At 44.6% G+C, this 18,934-nt stretch overlaps 1 protein-coding gene across 4 annotated transcripts in view; it reads right to left on the bottom strand.

Annotated features, from left to right (window-relative positions):
* The window catches only part of DTWD2 (DTW domain containing 2), a 663,780-nt gene that overhangs the window by 304,321 nt on the left and 340,525 nt on the right, over window positions 1-18,934 (bottom strand). For all 4 annotated transcript variants that reach the window (XM_069226809.1, XM_069226831.1, XM_069226798.1 and 1 more), the window contains exon 5: window positions 154-346. In XM_069226809.1, coding sequence (XP_069082910.1) covers window positions 154-346 — 193 coding nt within the window. The remainder of the gene's footprint in view (window positions 1-153; window positions 347-18,934) is intronic.

The following is an 18,934-nucleotide window of genomic DNA, read 5'->3' on the forward strand; positions in this document are numbered from 1 at the left end:
AGTGGACGTCATGTTGTCATTATATGTATGTTTCTAGGGCAAGAAAGGTAACTGGCCGAAGTGTGTTACACACATTAAAACAGCGTTGCGCATGCCCACTGCGGGTGAGTTATCTCTTTCATAAACCTACGTGTAAAGGTAATGGTCTCTCACCTGTTTAGGAAGACGGAAGATAACGTTCTTGTAAAAAATATCTTTGGCCTGACTCCAAGTTCCATCGATGATTATAATTGATGATGAAGAAGATGATGAAAGCGAGGCGACTTCGTCCAGGTTATCTGCTTCAGATCCGGGATACAGGATTAATGTGCCAGGGCTTCTGCACACAGACGCTAATTCGGGATTCCTAAAAACATGAGCAAATTAGGAAAAGCGATAGGATGTCATCAAAGGTCTAATTATGAAATTCCATACAATTTAGCTGAGAACATATTAAAGGGCAGGTGTTTGATGTTAACTGTTACTGATACGGTATTTATATCCGATTTATTTGCAAACATAAATAGCAGTTGCTCCTCTAATTGTAACAGCTATTCCTCTTGAATATGCACTGTGACTGAATATGTCATGGTTGTCACATAATGGAAACAATGCACATAATTTAAATGTACATTTTTTAAAACATCTTTTCTTATGTCTGGAAAGACTGAGAACATGATGCACAACGAAGCTGTATTCCCACACAGCTTTTTCTGCACTCAAGAGAAGACTGACAGGCCCCATGGCGTTTCTCCTTCTCCGTTTCTCCTTCCTTGGAGTAGTCATGTGACATCCCAAAGCGTTGCTTTACCAATCTATTAAGTAATTAATTTCCGGTCTAACTTTTAGATAATCTCTGTATGTCTGTACACCCCACAGCCAATTTGACGATCATGTTTGTTCAAATTATATTTTACACTGGTCTACAGGGTGGGCTGATCGACCAATAATATAAGAGGATAAGGTCATGCTTCTCCTTGATTTATGCACCTTGAAGAAATGGCTGCCTGGTTAGTCCTAAGTGTGTCAGTTATGCACAGAAGCAACAGGGCTCAAGCTGCACACTACTACTGAGGCCAAATAGGTCGAACCCCTTGGAAGTTGCTTGTCTTCCTGTTCCGAGGGGACTTCATTCAGAGAAGACCCGACCTGAAAGTTTGTGCTGGACTGTTTCTAGTGGAGCAGGACCAAGGATCATTAGCATACGGCTGGCTCCTGTCAGAAGTGACAGGGTAGGCATATAAAGAGGGACTGTATTGCAGCCCAGAGTGATCATCAGCGGCTGAGATTAATCCAAGCAATCCACCTGCCACTCTTATTTTCTGCAGTGCAACAACATGAGTGTCACTGGTATGCACAGACATGGGTCCTGTGCTTATAGGTTCTGTGTATTCCCAGAGATGACAACCCCACACCTCTTCGAGTTGGTATTTGGGAGTATGTGAGGAGAATAAGAAGCTAAGCAACTGCAACTGTTACTTATCACGGAAACTGCAAAGCCCACTTTGGGCCAACCATTTCATTTCCTTCATAAACTTCATACATTTCTAAAACAGTAGATACATCACAATAATATATCAATATAAAAAAAAATATATAAAAAGATATTATATATTTTATTGTGGTGTATCTACTGTTTTGTAATTACCCATTTACTGTATCGGGCTAGTAGGGTCTCGTAAGGCTCAGTAACCACCAAATATACATTTTAGACAAAGAGTTAAACTACAGTTCAGCTGGCTGTGAAAATAGAGACATGAAACATTCTGGTAGGAGTCAGGATTAGCGAGAAAGATTTCACTAAAAGTCATCTGATACTCAGACATGCAGGCTTCAAGCCCTCATTCAGGTTTAGAAAGGTTCAGGATTGGCGTATGTTGAGAAAGGGATTCTGCAGATTAGCTTGACAGACACTTCTGGATTGTGAGCGGATCTTCTGGAAGATACTGACTATATAATCTCAATGCAGATATGGCAATCAGTGCCTGGAAACAGCTCTGGTTTTTTCGCTACTGTGCAGTTCGTCATTCAGATTTCCATACTTTTATTTTTTATTTTTTCCATCAGTTCCTTGCCCCTTCAAATCCTTTGCCCTTCCTCCATGTGATACCGCCTGCCTACCATCTGAATACTTTTTTGCTTGCTTCACTCCTCTTGTTTTCACTACTCTGCTACAGGTATTACCACCCATCACTCCAGCTTCTCCACTGATGTATTACATCCTACTCCTAAATCCTGACATTTGGAAGGTTGCACAACCTCAAGATCTTCAGGTTAGTGTACACCAGTGATGGCAGTTAGAGAAGATCAATATATTCAGTGTTCTCTCAAAAAAGAAGATACGAAGGGTTAAAGATGGGAGGGAAGACTCTTACGTCTACAAAGGAGTGGGAAATCATAATGGGGAAAAAAATCACGTGTTCAGTTCAGACAAGTAAATTTCATGATTCAGGGAGTCGTGTCTAACAGTGATTTACAACATTACAAAGAGCATAGCGCAAGGATCAGTGCCCATGTCAGAACAAAGACAGTGCTCTGTACAAAGCTAAAGTAGGGCCCCAGCTGATAGTAAGATTCTCATCATACTGATGTTCCATTTACCAAACGCCTGACATGTAGGCAGAAAGGGGGCAAATATTGAGCAACCAAAGGTCTGGAGAAGTTTAGAAGCCATTTAAGTATACAGCTGAAGGATTCCATGAGCTGAGATACAACTTGCCTTTAGAGGATCAAAAGATTCAACCAAAAAGTCCAAAGGCTCTAAGGCTGGACTCAAGCATTTGGAGTTTTCCTTAAAGAATGTTTGGACTCTCCTTGCATCTCCCTTGGGACTTTCTTTGCACATTTCTCAATAGGATGAGCAAGCTAAATGACTTCAATTTTACCATACTGCATCTTTGTTGGGGACACTTTGTAACCACTGTCAGCTAGATGATTTAGCAAAGGTATTATATCAAGTTTACAGTCCTCTTTTGTCTTTGATGCAACTAATAAATCATCTAGATACTGAATTAAAAATGAGTTACATTGTGGTACTGAAAATTCTGGACCCGTGTTATAAACATCGTCGTATCACAACGATTTTGGTATCAGCAGACCGAGAATGATTAGAATAGTATGCACAAGCATTGTATTCATATTCGGGTGACGAAATCACCCGAATATCAGAGTTTCCTTCCTGAACCCTCGTGTTCCATTTAAACGACAGCCATTTAGTGATTGCCCTCACATAGGCCAATGTCTAATGCTGAAAACGAGTCTGAAGGACACGTACATCTTTGCTGACTCCTCTGTGACCTGGGCAAGCTGACTCCACTGCCTGAAGCCAAACCTGTTCGGCCAGTTTCTTTCCCAGTGGCCGAATGAGATTAGTATCAAGGCACAACACATCATAAAACCTTTCATCACACACAAACCATGCCTAATCTTACACGCACCTGTCCCTGTTTCTTTCTTTATGACTTGCTTTACAAGGAGGAGGTGCCTGTTTATATTGGGGGTACGTCGATATCTGATGAAAGTACTGAGCCTTGCCGGGTAATTGATTGAGGGCTGGAAAAATTGAAATATGGGCTTGTCATCATAACCCTGCTATTTCTTTGTAGTGAAAATATGTGAATGGTCAACTGTAAAATAAGGGATGTTTGCCTAAAGCATAATATTTTGTATAAAAGAGAAGGTTAGCTTTGCAAGGAGAGCAGTCTCCTGAGAATATACACCGTGTTGTACTTCTAGGATACCTGTTACTGGCTGCAGCCAATAAACAAGATCTTTGACTTCACCAAGAAGACTCTGTGTTTCTGTAGTCTGAAACAGGAAGGACTCGAAGTCTTAGGGTGTGTTCCCTGGCACCACTGGGTTCTGAAAAACCCAGTACTTCAGTTGGCGCCCAACGTGGGGCGATTTCAGCGGTACCGGTCGAAGCCAGAGGTTCGTGAGGGGCTTCGTGTGGAAATTCTGGAGGGAGGCCGCCACTTCATCGACCCCTGTATGTCGACGTGGTCCGAAAGTCTTTGCTGCGAGGTTCCCCGCTTCCCGACGGCTACGAAGGACTGCTGCCCTGACTATCGCCCTGTTTTGGACCCTTGATGATTTGGTAGAGCGAAACGATAAACGAGTCTTCTGGTGACGTCATCGATACCTCAGTTAAGTATAAGTGGAGCGTCTCCCAGTCCTTAGTTTGGTTCTTAGTTTGGTATCCCCTTGGGATCTTTGATTTGGAACTTGCAAGTACCAAAGCCGAGGGATTGTCGCGCCGCGCGGTGCGGCGCGAGCCGAGAGCTCGACTCAAGCCGGGCGTTCGGCTCGGGCCGCGCACCGCGTTGCTAGGACGCGGCGCGCCCCCAGCCTCTCCTGCGCATTTCGAGGCCCCAGACTTGCATGGGGCCTCGTTCTATCTTCTGCTTTCCACTATGCTAGGGGTCTATGACCCCTCTTACCTGTTTTTTCGTTTCTTTCCCTTTTTTCTTCTTTTCTTCTTTTCTGCAGTCTTTTGTTGTGCCTTTCTTTATGTCTTTTCCCCCTTCCCAGATTCCTGTTCTTTCCCAGCATTCCTTGTTTCCTATTCTCTATGGTTCCTGTTCTATTCTGTTCTATGTGTTGTTTCCCTGTCTAAGATGGTGTCCTTTTACTTCCTGTGGGTCACTTCCTGTTTTTTAGTATATAAGGGCTGTGTTTTCTTCTTTCTTTGCGCTGCAACACTTTCTGCTCAGTTAGTGTCTTCGCTCCTGATTTCCTCACCTTTTGGCTCTGGATTTCAGCATTCTGTGTTTCCTGACTTTTGCTCCTTTTGGATTCCTGTTTGTTTGTTCTTGTTTTTTCCAGGAATCTTCCTGTTTGGAGGTTTTTCCCCTTTTTCTAAGGGTTTTTTTCCCTCTGGCGCTATTTTCTGAAGGGCACGGTCTGTTCTTGGCGTCTCCATTGCCTACAGCACCGTGGCTACCAGAAAGAGTCGCCCCTTTTTGGGCCAAAGTCGAACATTGAAGATCCACGCCACCAGATCTGCAATTTCCAGGCGCCAGCAGCACGTGAGTCGTGACAGATTGCAACGCCTAACCATTCCGACGTCCTCAAACACCATGGATGACACAGTGGCGGCTGCTGCAGATCCGGAACAATCTCTTCTGACCACGATTCAGCAACAAGCTCAGGAATTGCAACAACTACGCAATGAAAATGCTGCGTTACGACAGGCTTTGGCTCTCCGCACCAGTGATGTTCCAACTATCTCCGCTTCTACCCCTTGTTTCTCTGGTGAACCAACCAGGCTTCGCGAGTTCCTGGATGCATTAACAGTGTACTTCGCCTTCCGACCTACCCAATTCTCCCACGACAGGACCAAGGTGGGTTATCTTATCAGTGCCTTAACCGGTCCAGCCTGGGCCTGGGCAACCCCGATGGTGTCCTCCAACGACCCTGTATTGTCGGACTATTCCACCTTTGTGAGTCGCTTCAAACAGATGTTTAGCCGTCCTGGATTGGAAGCCTCTGCTGAAGAAGCCCTATGTGACATCCAACAAGGCTCTCAAGACGTCCTGCAATATATAACCCGTTTTCGTCAGCTGGCGGCAGAGACCACTTGGGTGGAACGTACTCTGGTAACTTTATTTCGTAGAGGACTCAAAGAAGAAATAAAGGATGAACTAGTACATTCTACCAGAGCGGAAGATCTTCGTGGCCTGATGGATCAAGCACTGTCCATCGAATATCGTCTTCAGGAACGGAGATCGGAAAAGAAAAGGAGTAGAGGGTTTTCCCAGCCAAGTAGCTCACGAGCTTGCCTGCAGCGTTCCGAGGAACCTCGCACTCCTGCTAGAGACATCGAAGGGGAACCCATGCAGGTGGATGCTACCCGAGGTCCGCTCTCTGCTAGTGAACGAGAAGACAGACGCAAGAGAGGGTTGTGCCTGTACTGTGGTTCTGCTGGTCACATGCTTCGTACCTGTCCTGTACGTCCGCCCAGGCCTTCGGGAAACGCCACTTCCCGTCCTCTGTAAGAAGGGAGGGGACGGGATCTACAGCTATACCTTCCATCAGCTCCTTTAATGACAATACAACCGCCTTGTTCATTTTTCCTGTCCTGTTACAACTTCCTGACGGTCGTCAAGAAAAGACTATGGCATTACTAGACTGTGGTGCTAGTGGTATATACATGGACAAGACATGGGCTGCTGCTCACCAAGTTCCTACACAAGCAAAAGAAGTACCCGAACAGGTACACACCGTGGATGGATCCTTGATATCTTCGGGTCCTGTAGACACTACTACCCTGATGTTAAGTCTACAGGTGGGAAACCATCAAGAACACATTTCCTTCGATCTTATCACGTCCCCCAACCATACCATCATTCTTGGAATTCCGTGGTTCATCAGACATAACCCGTATATAAATTGGGTAACCCGGACAGTTTCTTTGTCTTCGCAATTTTGTCATGAGAACTGTTTTACTTCCGACAAGTATTGGTCTCCGAAAAGATCCTTAGATACTGAAGGTGCCACTGGTATGTCCATTAATACGGTCCAAGGGGTCCCAGACCACTATTTGGAGTTTCAGGATGTTTTCCAAAAACCGTCGAAACCTGTGCTACCTCCACATCGAGAATATGATTGTGCTATTCCATTGGAACCCGGCACAATTGTTCCCTTTGGGAGGATGTACTCTCTCACGGAACCCGAAAGGGAAGTTCTAAAAGAGTATCTGGACGAAAATATACAGAGTGGTCTTATTGTTCCATCGTCGTCTCCGGCTGGGGCTCCTCTCTTTTTTGTGCCCAAGAAGACAAAGGATCTTCGTCCTTGCCTGGATTTTCGAGGTCTGAATAAAATAACAATTAAAGATCGTTATCCTTTGCCTCTCATCAGGGACATACTAGAAGCTATCAGAGGGGCTCAACGTTTTACTAAATTAGATTTACGAGGAGCTTACCACCTTTTACGCATAAAAGAAGGCGACGAATGGAAGACAGCCTTCAGGACTCCATTTGGCCATTTTGAATATAGGGTTATGCCGTTTGGTCTCACTAACGCCCCCGCAATCTTCCAGAGATTTATGGACTCAGTGTTTTCAGACCTTCTGAATCAGACAGTCGTGATCTACCTAGATGATATTCTTATTTATTCTAGAAATCCTGAACTCCATTCTTCCCATGTGAAACAAGTTCTTCAAAGACTTCGTGCTCATCAACTATTTTGCAAACCAGAAAAATGTGAGTTCGACATGACGGAAGTCAAATATCTGGGCTATCATTTAAGTCCCACCGGCATAACTATGGATCAAGAAAAGGTACAAGCTATCCTAGAGTGGCCTTCTCCTTCTTCCATAAAAGAAACACAATGTTTCCTAGGGTTAGCAAACTTCTATCGACAATTCATTCTAGACTTTGCCAGACTGACTAGCCACATAACTCACACCTTAAAAAAGGAAAATTTAAAGAAAGGGTTTGTCTGGACTGAAGCGGCTGAAGCAGCCTTTCAAGAATTAAAGAGAGCCTTCACCCAAGCCCCCATCTTGAGACATCCAGATACCACCAAACAATTTATAGTCGTAACTGATGCTTCTGAGAGAGCCATCGGAGCTGTCTTACTCCAACGACAAGAGGATGATGGTCTTGAACATCCTGTTTTCTACTTGTCTCATATCCTTTCCACAGCTGAACAACACTATTCTGTACTGGAAAGGGAATTATTGGCTCTGAAAACAGCCTGCCTTGAGTGGAGACAGTTTCTGATGGGTTCCAAGGAACCATTTGAGGTGAGGACAGACCACCGTAACCTACAATGTTTACGAAATTTTGTATGCCAGAATAGTCGTCAGGCCCGCTGGGCCTTTTTCTTCCGTCAGTACGATTTTTTCATCACATATATTCCTGGATCTCAAAACATTCTGGCTGATGCTCTGTCTCGCCGATATCCAGAGTGTACTCCTTCCTCATCTCAGTATCTTCTGTAAGATCGTTGGAGTGGCTCAGTCTTTCCTGGAAGAAGTACAACTGGAATACGCCAACCTATCGGACCACGACATAGAAGAACTAAGACCATTATTACATAAGAAACAAGGATATTTTTATTATCAAAACCTGATATTCCTCCCTACTAACAAGGTGCAAGAAAAGGCATTACAAATGTGCCATGATTCACCTGTAGCTGGTCATAGAGGCATCAAGGCCACACAAGAACTTCTTTCACGATTTTTCTGGTGGCCTACCTGGAAGCTGGATGTGGAAAGATACGTTCAAGCCTGTCCCATATGTGCCCAAATCAAGATACCCCATACCAGACCGGCAGGATTACTACAGCCTTTGCCTGTTCCACCGGCCCCATGGCATACCATCTCTACGGATTTTATGTGTTCACTCCCACCATCAGCAGGAAACCGGGTCATCATGGTCACTGTGGATTCTTTCACGAAGATGGCTCATTTCACTGCCCTGAAAAGGCTACCTACTTCTCAAGAACTAAGTCAAATATTAATTGATCATATCTTCCGTCTCCATGGACTTCCACATACCATAATATCTGATAGAGGGACCTCAGTACATTTCCTGATTTTGGAGGCATTTTTGTAAAACACTAAATATTAATAGAGCCCTGTCTTCAGGGTTCCATCCTCAGACCAACGGCCAGACCGAGCGTCTGAACCAAGGACTAGAGCAATATCTTCGATGCTTTTGCAATTCTACCCAAAGTAACTGGAACACTTACCTCTCTATAGCTGAATTTTCCTACAATAACTCAGTCCATAGTGCCTCCAAGGTCACTCCCTTTTTCTGTTCTTATGGTTTTCATCCTACCTCTTTTCCTACTTCTCCACAATCCAACTCTCCTTTACCCGCTATTACCTATTTCTCCAAACGCCTTCTCCAAATCCATAGATTAATTCGATCTAATTTGTTACATACCAAGAGATATATGAAGAAGGCTGCAGACAAGAGACGTGCAACCAATCCAGACTATCATCCGCAAGATAAAGTCTGGCTCTCCTCCAAATTCTTACCCTCACGTCTTTCTCAAAATAAATTCACACCTCGTTACTATGGGCCTTTCCGTATTCTTCAGTTGGTCAATCCTGTCACTGTCCGTCTTCACTTACCTCATACATGGAAGATTCATCCGGTCTTTCATGTTTCTCAGCTTAAACCTTATGTGCCTGACCCTTACTCACGTCAGTTTCCTTGTCCACCTCCTGTACTCGTGGATGATGTTCCTGAATATGAAGTACAGGAAATTTGTGACTCTCGTCTTTTTCACAAACGCCTTCAGTATCTGATTCATTGGAAGGGTTATCCTCTCAGTGAATGCTCTTGGGAAGATGCATCTTCCGTTCACGCACCTCTCCTGATTCAACGCTTTCACTGTTTATTTCCTCTCAAACCTGGACCTTCGGGAGGGGGACCTACTGTCACGCCGCGCGGTGCGGCGCGAGCCGAGAGCTCGACTCAAGCCGGGCGTTCGGCTCGGGCCGCACACCGCGTTGCTAGGACGCGGCGCGCCCCCAGCCTCTCCTGCGCATTTCGAGGCCCCAGACTTGCATGGGGCCTCGTTCTACCTTCTGCTTTCCACTATGCTAGGGGTCTATGACCCCTCTTACCTGTTTTTTCGTTTCTTTCCCTTTTTTCTTCTTTTCTTCTTTTCTGCAGTCTTTTGTTGTGCCTTTCTTTATGTCTTTTCCCCCTTCCCAGATTCCTGTTCTTTCCCAGCATTCCTTGTTTCCTATTCTCTATGGTTCCTGTTCTATTCTGTTCTATGTGTTGTTTCCCTGTCTAAGATGGTGTCCTTTTACTTCCTGTGGGTCACTTCCTGTTTTTTAGTATATAAGGGCTGTGTTTTCTTCTTTCTTTGCGCTGCAACACTTTCTGCTCAGTTAGTGTCTTCGCTCCTGATTTCCTCACCTTTTGGCTCTGGATTTCAGCATTCTGTGTTTCCTGACTTTTGCTCCTTTTGGATTCCTGTTTGTTTGTTCTTGTTTTTTCCAGGAATCTTCCTGTTTGGAGGTTTTTCCCCTTTTTCTAAGGGGTTTTTTCCCTCTGGCGCTATTTTCTGAAGGGCACGGTCTGTTCTTGGCATCTCCATTGCCTACAGCACCGTGGCTACCAGAAAGAGTCGCCCCTTTTTGGGCCAAAGTCGAACATTGAAGATCCACGCCACCAGATCTGCAATTTCCAGGCGCCAGCAGCACGTGAGTCGTGACAGGGATTTGTGTATTCACGAGACTATCATATTCGATAATCCTTTGAAGTTTGAAGCTAGACTGGAGAGCGAAGATGCCTGGTCTTAGCAGACAGGGAAATTTGTTTTGTCTTGGTTATAATAGGGATTCCCAATTGGAGGACTCGTGTCCGGTTCCTCCGATTGGAACTCCAACCTATGAACTATATGTGAAACATGGCATAGGCCCCCTCACATATAATGAAGTATGGATCCGATACACCAGGAAAGATGGAGTTTTGAAATGGCCCCAATATGGTAGTTTTGACACAGAGATTCTGGATAATCTGGAGGTTAAACTTTTTAAGAAGAAAGCCCGGCCGGCGATGTTTGACTCTTTCCGCCTATGGCGTAAGGAAGCCAAACAGAAGGAAATTAAATTAGCAAAGAGAAATAAGAGGGAAGAGGGTATCTCGATAATGCAAGCTGCCATGCAGTTTAAAGATGATGAAGAAGAACAGATGAATGAGCAGTTGCACAGGCAACGTAAAATGGTGACCGATAAATGTTATCCAGTTTTTCCGCTTCTTCAGCAAGATGCAGCAAAAGAACTTGAGAAAGATCCTTTAATGTCACACTTGTTGCGTTCGCCACCCCCTTATGCGCAGAATGCTACAGCACCTCCGCAACCTTTAGCTGTGCAACCTCCGGTTATTGTGCCTCAGGTTCTTCCGCAGCCGCCAGCTCTTCAGTTGGCTCCTACTACTATGGCGCAGCCCCTTCAAGGGCCGCCGACTTCGCTACCTGCTCCATCTGTACCTACTACGACTTTATGTACTACATCGACTGCCTCTTCTGGTGTTCTTCCTGATACTGCCTCTGCGTCTGACTTGCCTCCCTCTGTTTTTCTTCCTGTTCTTTCATCAACTTCTCCTTCTGTCCGACAGAGAATGACAGATACTGTTGCCAGCCTTATATTTCCTCTCTTTGGGTCATCTGGTGTGACCCCAGATTCGGAGCGTAAGCAGTCGCGTAGTCAACTGCCTAATTCTCGAGAGAGAGAAATGTTTGGCCGTATGGCGCGTAAATGGGTTGTTTACCCTTTAAGGTACGATGTAGAGTCTGTTATGGATGTCTTCCGTCAATGGGAAGCACCGAAACAAAGATACGTTTTTGAGAAAATGTGTGCTTTCCTTTGTGAGGAATTGGAGGATAATGGTTTGGAAACAAATCCGCCTGATTTGTGCCGTGTACGGTTTGAGTTTGAAAAGGGCACGATTGTGGGTCCCGATGTTGAGAAAGCAGTTGCGACGTTGTTGTCCTTTAGGAATAAGGATCCTTCTCAGTCATTGTTCGAACATGACTCCTCTGTTAAAAAAAAAGGTGCGACAGTACCCAATGAGAGAAGTCCCTCCGGTATGGAAGGACGCCGTTGTGGCTGATGTTGCTAATCAAATTGATGCTGTCCCAGCTCATTTTCAGCGTGTTTGGGTACATGTTCCGTGGAAGCGAGCTGAAGTTTTAGCCCTTAAGCAGACTTTGCCTGATCCCCGTAAAAACCCTGCAGGGTATTATAAGGAATTATCACAGACTGCAGACTCATGCATTATGAATTTAGCCGACATAGACATGTTATTTGGGAATGTTGTTCCACAGCCTTTGTGGGGATTGATTCGCCATACAGATCATGCGCAACAGTTAGGTGACTCATGGGCTAATATTAGTGCTGCAAATGATAGACAAGTTGGTGGTGCCAAGCCTGAGCCTTTGGTAGCAGAACTGCCTGCTAGGATCATTACTTACATGAAGACTTTAATGCCTGCGATGCGTGTGAATTGGGATAAATTGTCTGCGTGTAAGCAGAAGAAAGATGAAACAGTGTCTGATTTCTTCACCAGGTTTGAGGAAACGTTTATCGACCACAGTGATCAAGATATGAGTACAGAAGGTGGTCAACGGTTGTTCGTCGACAAGTTTGTGCACAATTTGCTTGCCGAGCTGTGTAAGAAATTGAAGGATTCAGAGAGTTCTTGGGCCGTTTCCTCTTCAGCACAAATATTGGCTACTGCACAGTACTACGAAAATAGAGATAAAGATGAGAAGGATAGAGCAGACAAGAAAACTAAAGAATTAAAGACGAAGGTTCTTTTATAACAGGCGTATCCGCCACGTGGTGGTCAGAGTAACTATCAGCAACCTCAACAGTTCCAGAGAAACTCGCAAAGGTTCGAGTTTTCTCAACCACGTGTTCCTGTAGGTCCCATCAGTGTTCATATTGTAAAGAAGAGGGTCATTTCAAGTATAGTTGTCCTATTTTGTTACAGCGTACGAATGGTGCTTCTGGCGCAAGAGGTCAAGGTGTTCAACAAGCTCCTAGAGGTAGAGGACGTGGAAGTTTCCCCAAGAACACGCGTTCCTTTCCGTCTCAAAACTCAATGAATAGTTTTGACCAGCAACATAACGCGTCTGGTAGGACGGCTCAGTACTATGCTGATGACTACTATGCAGAAGATGAGAATCTGGAAGGTAATAATTGCTAGGACAGCCATAAACGAAGAGAGGGAGTTTTTTTAGTTCCAGTAGATCAGAATGGACCTTATGTTAAGGTGATTACATCAGGTGTGTCGGAACCTTTTCTGTTGGATACTGGTGCTACAAAGAGTTCTATTATGCACTCAAAACTCCCTGGCGCACCTTTGTCTGGCGAGATGAATGTTTCAGTAGGGTTTTCTGGCGCCCCGGTTAGGAACCCGATTTCTAGTCCTATGTCCCTTTCTGTTGGACCTTGTGAATTGGAAGCACCCCTTATTCTGATGACAGGTTGTGGTGAAAACTTGTTAGGATTGGATTTGTTGAAAAGATTGTATGCGACATTATATTGTTCTCCTTCGGGAGTACAACTTACACTGGGTAGGAAAATGGTCTCTCCAATGTATTTGTCGAAGGATAAACTTCCGACCGAATTGTCGTTTCTTCCTGATATCATTTGGGCTACTGGTCCTAATGATGTGGGTCTTTTGGAAATACCGCCTTATGTTGTGACATTGAAAGCCAATGTTAAATTACCAAGCATTCAACAATACAAGATCTCTAGTGAAGGTGAAAAGGCGTTGCTAGCAATCATTTATGATTTAATTGAAAAAGATGTAATTGAAGAGACAAGAGGCAACGTTTGTAATAGTCCTGTTCTGCCTGTTTTGAAACGTACTGACCCCTCTAAGCCACCTGTTTACAGGCTCGTGATTGATCTTAGAGAGGTAAATAAAATAGTTGTGCCACAGTTTCCAGTTGTTCCTAATATCACTGCCCTATTGACTATGATTCCAGCTTCCGCCACCTGGTTCTCGGTGACTGACTTAAAGAATGCTTTCTTCAGCATCCCGATTGCAGAGGAGAGCAGAGATATTTTTGGCTTCAGTTTAGGAGGCCGAAGTTTCCGCTTCAAACGCGCTCCACAAGGCTACTGTGAAAGTCCATCAATATATAGTCAGGCTTTAAAAACACAGATTGATGCAATTGTTTTACCTGACGGAGCTACCCTTATTCAGTACGTCGATGATTTGCTAGTCGCTACAGATACTGAAGAGATTTGTAAAGAAGCCACCTTGTCGTTGTTGCGCCATTTGTCTGATTTACATCACAAAGTGTCCCTTTCAAAACTGCAATATTGTTGACAAGAAGTGACCTGCTTAGGTCATCTCTTATCGAAGGAGGGAAGGAAACTGACCTCAGAAAGAATTCAGGCAATTGCAAGATTGAGTGTGCCAAGGACACAGAGAGAAGTACGTGCTTTCTTGGGCATTACATCATACTGCAGACAATGGATACCGAATTTTTCTTTGCTGGCCAAACCTTTGGTAGCATTGACCTATAAAGATACACCGAACCCCGTTCCGTGGTCTGAAGACTGTCAGAAAAGTTTTTCCGAATTGCGTAATGCATTGTGTTCGGCTCCTGTGTTGGGTACCCCCGACTACAGTAAGCCCTTTACACTGTATGTCCATGAGAAAGAGGGTTGTGCATTGTCAGTGCTGACACAGTCTTTTGGAGACAAGCAGCGACCATGCGCATATTTTTCGTCGACTTTGGATCCGGTAGCTAAAGCATTGCTGAGTTGCTTGAGAGCCACAGCGTCAGCAGCTGTTTCTATTCGACAGTCTGCTGGGTTAGTGATGAATAATATGTTGATTGTGATGGTTCCACATGCAGTGGACACGTTGTTAAACAGGACCAAGACACAGCATTTAACTAGTGCTCGATTGTCAGGTTACGAGTTGACACTGTTAGCGAGTCATGTGCACATAAAGAGGTGCAATACGTTGAATCCAGCCACGTTATTGCCGATTTCTGTAGAGACAGATGATGTTGAACAACATGATTGTTTTCTTAGGACAGAAGAAGAAACGAAAGGGAGAGTAGATCTTAAAGATACTCCTCCTGTAAAATGTGATAGTACCTTATGGGTGGATGGTTCATGCTTCAAGCTTCCGAATGGTGATACGACTGCAGCATATGCTGTCACAACTTTGCATACGATTGTTGAAGCTGCACGTATACCACATAATTCAGCTCAAGCAGCAGAGCTGATTGCACTTACGAGAGCGTGTGTGTTATCGAAAGGAATGAAAGTGACCATATATACCGACAGCCAGTATGCGTTTGGTGTGGCCCATAGTTTTGGACGATTGTGGAAAGAACGTGGGTTCCTGACTTCGCATGGAGCTAAAATTCAGCATGGTCAGTTGGTGAATGAGCTTCTTGAGTCACTGACCTTGCCATTACAAGTTGCGATTGTGAAATGCAGTGCACACAAGAAGATTACTGATGATGTCGGTCGTGGCAATGCATTTGCTGACGAAATCGCAAAAGAAACAGCAAAAGATGTGATGAATCGAATGTATGTTGCAGGCCCCGCAAGATGGGTTGGTGACGTGGGAATGTGTGAAGATACGATAGAGGGTGTGAAGTCTCTTCAAGCTGAAGCTTCAGAGAAAGAGTTGAATGTGTGGAAAGAAAGTACGGGTAAATTGGATGAAAATGGTTGTTGGGTTGACTTGTCAGAACATCAGCGATGGTTGTTACCCGATGCGTATGTGCTTGCATTGGTGACAATGGCTCATGGAATGGCCCATATCAGTGTGAAAGGGATTTGTAAGTTGTTGGCTCCAGTATGGCAAAATGCTGGAATTCCTAAATGTGCAGAGAATGTGGTCAAGAATTGCATGGTGTGTCTGAAATACAATCCTGGTAGGGGAACCCCAACTCCAGCTGGTCATTTTGCGCCTCCAACGTATCCGTTCGAGGTTTTGCAGCTAGATTTCATCCACATGGAAAGGTGCAACAATCTGAAATACGTACTCGTTGTTGTTTGTGCCTTTTCAAGATGGGTAGAAGCATATCCCTTAAAAGACAACACTGCCTTATCCACAGCTAAAGCCCTTGCCAAAGAATTCTTCCCTAGGTTTGGAATGCCGAGAATGGTCTGGAGTGATAATGGGAGTGAATTTGTGGGTCGAGTGATGAAAAAAGTATGTGAGGGGCTAGGTATCCAGCAAAAATTCCACGCTGCAAATCACCCCCAATCAGCTGGACTAGTAGAGTGCTATAATGGCACGCTAAAACTGAAGTTGGCAAAGATACAAGCGAGCTCTGGTCTTAAATGGCCTGACGCTCTGCCTTTAGCACTCCTATCAACAAGAATGACTGTGCATTCGCGAGTGGGACTTAGTCCCTATGAAATTGTGTTCGGCCGCCCGGCCAACATATGGGGAGTGCCAAGACCAACAAAATTCAGTGAGATCGAACACCCTGTACTGCTTGATTATTTGTATGAATTGACGGCTAAATTGCGTGTTCTACACCAACAGGTTCACGATACTCTGCCTCAGGTCTCTGAAGCTCCAGGACATCTTATCGATCCTGGATCATGGGTGCTGGTCAAGAACTTCCAGCGGACAAAGAATGACCAGCCCCGTTGGACCGGCCCCCACCTCGTCCTTCTCTCAACAAGATCAGCTGTTCGAGTGGAAGGGAAAAAGAACTGGATCCACGGCGTACACTGCAAGAGGGTCCCTTTTCCTCTACCGTACGACCGGTGGGTCCAGGAGGGGATCGCTGACTCTGAGACTGAGACTGTGCCTCGTTTTTTGCCATTCAGCGATGCACGTGTAAAAGGAACAATTTCCGAACGAGAAAGTGACAATAATTTGCAAGAAGCTGTGCCACCGTCAATTCGATTGAACACTACAGAGCCTGAACTCTTGTTCCAGAACCATACAGTACCTGGAAAAAGTCGTTATAATTTGAGACCAAGAACTAAGGACAAATAATTTTTTTCCCGTTCCTTTGCTATTTTTTTTTAAAGTGCGGCTCTCTCATCTGAGAAACTTTCTCATTTTTGTTTTTTTCTTTTCGAACCGCCATCCGGGTTCAGCTGTAGGGTCGTGGTTGCCCAAGTCTTTGGAGTGCAGCTGAAGACGTTAGGTCGACAGTTCTGGTCGGTCTAAGGGAGTTGCCCTGGACTGACAGAAGCATTCCCTAGCATAGAACACCCTACCACCACGAGCAGCAATTAGAGAGGATGGAGTTTTTCAAGAATGAGAGACCTGCCAGACAGATGGACTTTAAAGCCAGAATGTGTATAATAATGACAAAGAAATGATTTTTGATATTATATATTTTCATGTTGCTTAGTGTAATGACGTTTTTAATAGGATATGTTTTATTCTCTTTTCAAGTGACATTTGCACCCATTACACAGCCCATACCTCCTTCTACTGTTTCCTCGCATTCTTTTCACCCCCTGCCTGAACACGAGTCTGCCAGAAGATTAGAATTTGTCAACAATTCATTCATTCAGCTTCTACACCAACACCAAATAGTAGTGAACACAACTAACTGTTGGGTGTGTGGTCTTATGCCTCATACTACTGATAAAGGTATCCCTTATCTGGTCCTGCCTTTCAGCCATAATGGTTCTGTGTGGGCATATAGAATGGTGTTCATATACGCGTATGAAGCCAACCCCCTACGTTCTGTGAAAGATAATCCTAAGAATAGTGCTCTAGCTAAGGGTATAGTAGATATGATTAGGGAAGATATTTCCTATGAGACTATCCCGAGAGATGAGACACTAGCATATATTGGATGGAACATAACAGGATATGGAGTTACTCTGAGTGGGAACCAGCGAGCAAAGAGATCCTCCCCGATTTGGATTGTACCCCATCAGGGTCACCTATGTCTGCAAGGTAATGGCAAGAATCCCAGAGCTCAGTTAGGGAAAAGTATCTGCACTGAAACATATGTTTTTGCGTCTCAGACTTCTCCTTCGTTCTTAGCAGCTAAGGGTACCTATTTCATCTGCCATAATAAAGCCTATACATGGTTGCCCCCTGACTTCTCAGGCACATGTTTTGTTTCGTTCCTGTTACCTCCCACCTACACGGCCGCGGCAGATTACCATAAGACAAGGATAGTTAGAGGTGTCATAAGTAAAGAAGACACTACAGGACAAGAATTTGGAGATTTCGTAAAGGGTTTTCTGCCGTTTTGGGGTCCTATGGTTAACAGCAGGAACATAAGGCAATTGACAAGGGTGGTTGAATCCACGGTAGTTGAAACCGCCGGTGCCCTTGGTAATTTGACTGCTGAGCTCCAGTCGGATCGCCTTATGACTCTTCAGAACAGGGTCGCATTAGACGTCATACTTGCAGACCGGGGTGGGGTATGTAAAGTGATCCAATCAAGTTGCTGTGTTTTCATCCCAGATAACGCTCCGACAGTCTACCAGGCCATTTCCAAACTGCATAAGATCTCTGAATCTATTCACGTGGATAAAGGAGATTGGTCATTGATGGGGTGGTTCTGGGAGCTGATATCCGCCTGGGGATGGAAGACTCTGGTAGTCATTGGGATGATCTTAGCCATTCTTTTCCTGTCCTGTCTGTGTGTACAGTGTGCTCCTGCAATATGTGGCCTCTGTGCTACATCGTGTGTAAGGAAACCTGTATCAAAAGACGAGCTAAGTAATAGGATGATGCTACAGCAACATCTCAACGACTTTATGAATATAGACCTGGACTCAGATTAGCGTGAGTATAGGTTATTGCCTATGTAAGGGCAAAAGGAGGGTCTGTGGTACTGAAAATTCTGGACCTGTGTTATAAACATTGTCGTATCACAACGATTTTGGTATCAGCAGACCGAGAATGATTAGAATTGTATGCACAAGCATTGTATTCATATTCGGGTGACGAAATCACCCGAATATCAGAGTTTCCGTCCTGAACCCTCGTGTTCCATTTAAACGACAGCCATTTAGTGATTGCCCTCACATAGGCCAATGTCTAATGCTGAAAACGAGTCTGAAGGACACGTACATCTTTGCTGACTCCTCTGTGACCTGGGCAAGCTGACTCCACTGCCTAAAGCCAAACCTGTTCGGCCAGTTTCTTTCCCAGTGGCCGAATGAGATTAGTATCAAGGCACAACACATCATAAAACCTTTCATCACACACAAACCATGCCTAATCTTACACGCACCTGTCCCTGTTTCTTTCTTTATGACTTGCTTTACAAGGAGGAGGTGCCTGTTTATATTGGGGGTCCGTCGATATCTGATGAAAGTACTGAGCCTTGCCAGGTAATTGATTGAGGGCTGGACAAATTGAAATATGGGCTTGTCATCATAACCCTGCTATTTCTTTGTAGTGAAAATATGTGAATGGTCAACTGTAAAATAAGGGATGTTTGCCTAAAGCATAATATTTTGTATAAAAGAGAAGGTTAGCTTTGCAAGGAGAGCAGTCTC

Source organism: Pleurodeles waltl, chromosome 1_1 (assembly GCF_031143425.1).
Source record: "Pleurodeles waltl isolate 20211129_DDA chromosome 1_1, aPleWal1.hap1.20221129, whole genome shotgun sequence".
Lineage (NCBI taxonomy): Eukaryota > Metazoa > Chordata > Amphibia > Caudata > Salamandridae > Pleurodeles > Pleurodeles waltl.